General features: G+C 33.5%; 1 protein-coding gene across 2 annotated transcripts; it reads left to right on the top strand.

Annotated features, from left to right (window-relative positions):
• LOC306869618 (uncharacterized protein) lies at positions 1–4,464 on the top strand. 2 transcript variants are annotated; one of them, XM_079416424.1, is made up of 5 exons: positions 1–245; positions 1,093–1,141; positions 1,566–1,721; positions 2,118–2,210; positions 3,720–4,464. In XM_079416424.1, exons 3-5 carry the CDS (start codon positions 1,581–1,583, stop codon positions 3,894–3,896), a joined length of 411 nt encoding a protein of 136 aa, XP_079272550.1. In that variant the 5' UTR covers positions 1–245; positions 1,093–1,141; positions 1,566–1,580; the 3' UTR covers positions 3,897–4,464. The 2 variants fall into 2 exon arrangements, with proteins under 2 accessions (XP_079272550.1, XP_079272551.1); XM_079416425.1 differs by lacking the exon at positions 1,093–1,141 and having other exon boundaries at positions 162–245.
• The last annotated feature ends 1,738 nt before the right edge of the window (positions 4,465–6,202 follow it).

The following is a 6,202-nucleotide window of genomic DNA, read 5'->3' as shown; positions in this document are numbered from 1 at the left end:
AGATTTAATCAGTTAAAAAGTATGAATGTAGTTTACATATAGCTAGATGTGGAACAAGCCAAATCCAAATATTTAAATTTTATGAGACTGATTTACATACAAATTTCGGGAAATAGAATTCTTTAGAAGCGGAAATGACGTTATTCCATACTCCACTCGGTAGAGGGCGGCAACAGCAGAAGGAGAAGCAAAGTTCCTATTAACATTTTACACTAGAACAACGTGGATCGTGGCCTGATTATAAGGTAAGTTACATCTACAGTCATCCTTTATAATCTGTTGGTTTCTGCGTATATAAATGTATTATTAGCGTTGAGAATATCATATTACACTAATATTAATGCACTGATTATCACATTTTTCGTTAAGTCCATTAGCTAGCTAACTTGCACATGCAGCTAACACATGAGCCAACTTTAGCTACTCATTATCGGCCAGTATTAAGACATATTAGTAATTAGAATATATAGAGATGTTTTTTTCTGTATGTCCGCATTTTCTGACTTAAAAAAGGATGGTGACACGTGCATTCGTAAATTCAGATTTAAAGTGGTGGGTAACTTTGTAAAGATTCAAATCACAAAATTGCGTTAAATTGTTTATGTTTCTTGTATGTATGCTACAAATAATTGTTTTTTTTTGTTTTAGAAAAATGAATATATCAGATTACAAACAGTGGAAACCATTTTGAATTTTAGGTGATTCAACATAAAAAACATATTTTAATATATAGTTGAAAACATATTTGCTGTGTTTGATCTATAGGCTTTAGTGGGTCCTTTAGTTGGTAAAGAAATGGCACTACAATTCTGTGCAGTGTCCCAGGCACTTACCTTAACACCATAACAACCTTAAATAACCAAAAATGAGCAGTTAGACAGTTAGACATTTTTTACTTTCATATGAGTTAAATACATTTTTCCACAAAAACATGATCAAAAAAATAAGTAAATAACTGAGTCACGTGACCCTTTGTATAATTTATATTATAATATTATTATTATTTTGCAGGTAATGTGCTGTAAACTATCCACCTGAAAGCCAGAACTTGTTGCACACAACTGATCATTTTTCTTTTCTCTTTGTTCATAGATATGTGAATGTGGCCATGTAAAGTGTGTGACATTACACTATCTACGAGGTATGAGTTGCATAAACATTTTTAAGCGTGTTTTAACAGAAAATCTTAACCATTTTCATGTTATCACAGGCTATCCCCCCGATTTAGTGCACGATTTATTAGAGGGTGTTGTCCCTTTTGAACTGGCACATTGTTTCAGTGTGCTCATCTCTAAGAATTATTTCAATCTTGAATGCCTTAACACGCGCATCCTCAAATTTCCTTACAAGTGGAGTGACAAAAAAAATAAATCTCACATCATACCATGCAACTACTCATCCAGGAAGACAATTGGTGGTAACGCCCATGAGAATTGGAACTTAATACGATTGCTTCCATTTCTTGGAGAAGTGTAGTAACCCATATGTTTAAAATAGAAATGCATATTCATATTGTTACGTCTCGTTTCAAGTGAAGAACATCCTGTTCTTTTTATCTTTTTCAGATCAACTTGGAGTTCATGTGTATAACAGCTGTTCCTCTGACATCCAAATTCATTGGTCAACTGGACAAATACACTGATGACCTGCTGAAGGTTTTCCATCACAAAGGAGGAACTGCAGGACAGAAATTCCGCAGGATAATGGCACTGACAGCTGAAGTAAGTGCGTTTTTTGGTTGTTTTTAATGTATTGCATCATGTATTCCAGTAGTTATTCATCATGACGGGGTTTTAGAAACCTTTCCCTGACATACACATGTAGAGACAAACATTTTTACACACATTTATTTGATTAGTGGGGACATCCTAATCTTACTATCACACATATTCAAAAGAATTTATTGGCCTAATTGTTTAAATATACTATTGTTAGATCATTATACATAGCATTGTCAAGAAAAAATAGTATACAATATAAGAAAAACAACCACAAATTCCTATTGAAAATAAGGTACTTGATTAAGATAATTGTCTTTATACTTGAAATTCAGCCTCATTTAAATTGTAAATCAGTTACTAATGTTATGTTTTTTTGGGATCTTTTTACACTTTGAGAATGAAGACATAAACATCAAGCGTGATTGCATCCTAAGGAGCCTGAGTGTCTACCTTAATGAGGATCTTGAGACACTTGTCAAAGAATTTGTGGTAAGTATATGTTAAAATACTCTTTATGCTAGAATTGTTAGAATTTTTTTGATAGATATGTTAAATTCATTTCTCAGGAGTTTTTAAAATTAAAACTCTTGTATATTTATCATTACTGCATTTTATTTGTAAAGTACTGGTGTTCAATAAAAATACAGTATACAAGCCAATAACGGCTAACATTTTACATAATTTTATTCAGTGTCTGAATTGTAATTCATTTACAGCTCACTGAACGTTCATTAACAGCTAAAACTAAATAAAAAAATAGATAAACTTAAAATAAATTACACTCCTCTTCCAATCAGCTGTTTCCATTGCTCTTTTTACTCTACAAAAGCAAAATCACAGTGTTGGATATTGTAATGTAAACACTGCCATAACACATTCAGTACTGAAATTTGTTTTGTACAGGACATCGTATTGTGCATGTTGCATAGTGAGTTTAAAATGATAACCTGAATTGTTTTTTTTGTTTTTTTTTTTCAAGTCTTAGGCCAGTAGTAGTTTCACCAACAAAAAAGTCGGTTTAATTCAGTTATTACTATCTCCACACAGAGATCTGATCTCATCATCATCAGTTCGTCTGGAATGACATGAAGAAACAGAACAAACTGAGACAGACTAAATCCAGAAGAACTGTGTCAACATCTCTCAGACACTTGAAGAAAAAAATCTTCCCTCAAAGCTACCTGAAAAACTATGGGCAAGTGTACCTTAGAACAGAAGCTGTGTTACCAAAAGCTGTAATACCAAATATTTATTTGATTTAGTTAATAGAAGTTAATTAATAAATTAAATCTATTTATGGCATTATTTTTAACGCATCCTCATTTTACAGCATTTTTACACGAGTGTCTAAAACTTTGAACCGTACTGTAGCTTTGCAGGTAGGTTTTTTGAAGCGTCTGAGAGATGTTGCCACAGTTCTTCTAGATTGAGTCTGTCTCAGTTTGTTCTGTTTCTTCATGTCATTCCAGACAGACTGGATGATGATCAGATCAGATCTCTGTGTGGAGCACTGGCTGTTGTCAGACTCCTTGTGCAGACAATAATGTCAATGCATTATTACAATTAATGACAAAAATAATGTTTGGAAATATAAACTGATATTTCCAACTGACACGCTACCGCAAAAGATGGAAATAACCGACTTAAAACCATTTTTTGTTGAAAATACTAGTGGCCTAAGACTTTTGCACAGTACTGTGTGTGTATATATATATATATATATATATATATATATATATATTAAATGTGTGTGTGTGTGTGTGTGTGTGTGTGTGTGTATATATTATTAAATGTGTGTGTGTGTGTGTATATATATATATATATTATTAAATGTGTGTGTGTGTGTGTATATATGTATGTGTGTATATATGTGTGTGTGTGTGTATATATATATATATATATATATATATATATAATAAAAAAAATTATATGATCTGCTTTTAAATGTATATAAAATATATATATATTCACAACTCATTCTCTTCGTTTCTCCTCCAGGACTGTGAAAGTCCAGAGGCTGAGTCGGGGATTGCACAGACAACCATGGGCATCTATGTCATTCGGACAGAGGGTGCTGGTCCTGGAGATGGAGATGAGCCAACAGATGTTGGTAAGGTGTGGACGTTCTGTCACCCTTGGATGTGTGATGCTTTTTGGACTCATATATGCACTTAACCTGAATTACCCAAAGGACCTTAAATGCACATTCAAAGTGTTTCAGAAAATCTTGATGGAACTGGATCCTACCAAACTGTCTCCAAAAGTCCAAGAATTGAAAATTAAGATGCTTCAGTGATTTGTTAACAGATATTTCCTCCTTAAAAGCAAGTGGGTTGACTTTTTCTAAATGTTTGTAAACTTTTAAACAACAGTATTTAAAAAGTTTAACGTAGTTATTGTAACTAGTTATTTTATTGTAGAATGTTTGTCCTATACAGCTGTTACTAAAATAAAACACACAAAGTGTGGTGCGAAGACACTCAATTTTATTTTGTTGATTTTCAATTGATTTTTTTGTTATTTGTTTTTATTATTTCCTGGCAACCAACCATTCTAAATTTAAACTAATTATTGCATGTCACTCTGTATGTTAGTGTAATATAAGCAGTGCTGTTAACAGGTTATCTGTCTACCTTGAATCTTCTCTTGAGGAAACATATCTGTAGCACTGGCTAATGTTTAGCACATTTTTTTGTAGGTTTTGTTATTCTCAAAATATGTTTTGAAGCATTAAAACAATTGTAAAACAAGGTGGTCTGACTGTTGTTGTTTGTGTGTGTGGTTAGATTTTGTTGTAGCATATTGTGATTTAGGCAGGGGATTTAGGGAAGAAAAATAAATATGTATTAAAATGCATTGGGTTTATTAATAAATATATCTAAATATGATGCAGTTAAAATAAATTGGGTTAATTATGTAATGATAAATAATGTTCTTTCTTATGAATTTAAAACAAATAGAATTTATTGGTACTATTACTTAAATCTTAGTCTTGCACATTTAATTTACATATGACTTGTAAATAGAAATCAAATAAAGTTTATTCGTTTGCTTAAGTTAAAAAATATGTAATCCAAATGGATGGAAATTTTACATGTAATCAAAATACATAAATCTTACTTGTTAGGCCTAAATATTTTTTTGAGTGTACCCAGTAAGCACACTTATATTTTTGAGATCAGATTATAAAAACAAAAAATAATTTATTATCCTACTTGATGTCTTAACCAATTGATGTTTTTGTTACTATATACCTCAATAGTTTCAAATCAATCAGATCATTGCACGCTGAGATATGGGTCTCCATGTGTTGACACTGTTTGGTGGCCATTTTGAAAGCCGTCTAAAAACTTTCACCAAAAGTGTAGCCCCTTAAATATGTGTTTTTTTAGCTGTTTAAGCCTTTAATTTGGGTAAATTTCACTACTTATTGTAAAATTAAGAGATTAATGTTCTGACTTTTGCATATTATAACCTGGAACTTGGATGTGAGAAATAATTAAATTAGATCCAAATGATAGTTTTAGCAACATATCGCAGATGCTACAGAACACAGTTAGCTGACTAGCTGTATAAGATTGTTTGCTACGCTAACATATTACTTCACAGGCATTACTGGCTTGTACTTTTACATCCATAATATTATAAATTGACAGTTTATTGCTGGTCTGTCATTTTGCACTGCTGTAATTTTTAAAGATATCATTTTATTTTAAGGTGAACTTAAAGGGTAAACGACTATGAAAATCATACAGCTTCAGTGTGACATCAATAAGAAAAAGTATAATTTCATAGATATTGTTAATAATAGTTGTTCATATTAAAATGCCGAGGAATTTGAATGTCTGAACCCTCTCTGCACAGTCTCCATTGATGTAGAGGGGAGCGGAGTCTGCCCTGTGCCTTCTAAAGTCAGGGATGATTTCCTTTGTTTTGGTGGTGGTAAGTGTCAGGTTGTTGGCTGAACACCACTCTGACAATCTCAGGATCTCATTTCTATAGGCAGCCTGATCCCCCTTTGAGATTAGACCCACCACTGTAGTATCATCGGCAAATTTGATGATGTTGTTCTGGTGATGGACTGGTGCGGCAATCATGCGTATAGAGAGAGAGTACAGAATTGGGCTCAGCACTCACCCCTGAGGGGAGCCAGTGCTGAGTGTGTGGGTGGAGGAGAGATGGGGACCGAATTTAACAGTCTGGGGGCGGTCAGTCAGGAAGTTCCTGATCCAAGTGCAGGTGAGTGAGGGGAAGCCCAGATCTGTGAGATTGCTGAAGAGGATGTCCGGTATGGTGGTATTGAAGGCTGAGCTATAATCAATAAAAAGCATCTTCACATAGCTCTCCTGATGTTCCAGATGGCTCTGCGCATTATGGAGTGCTATGGCTATTGCATCCTCAGTCGATCTGTTAGCTCTGTAGGCAAATTGATGTTCGTCGAAGGTGGAAGGGAGGCAGGTCTTCAGGTGGTGTAGCACCAG

The sequence above is a fragment of the Barbus barbus genome (genome assembly GCF_936440315.1).
Source record: "Barbus barbus genome assembly, chromosome: 5".
NCBI lineage: Eukaryota > Metazoa > Chordata > Actinopteri > Cypriniformes > Cyprinidae > Barbus > Barbus barbus.
This window is presented reverse-complemented; position numbering and strand designations above follow the sequence as displayed.

Coding starts and splice junctions, on each gene's coding strand:
- LOC306869618 (XM_079416424.1), top strand. CDS start 1,581: ATGTGTATAACAGCTGTTCCTCTGACATCCAAATTCATTGGTCAACTG. Junction 1,722..2,117: donor TAATGGCACTGACAGCTGAA/GTAAGTGCGTTT, acceptor TTACACTTTGAG/AATGAAGACATAAACATCAA. Junction 2,211..3,719: donor CACTTGTCAAAGAATTTGTG/GTAAGTATATGT, acceptor TTTCTCCTCCAG/GACTGTGAAAGTCCAGAGGC.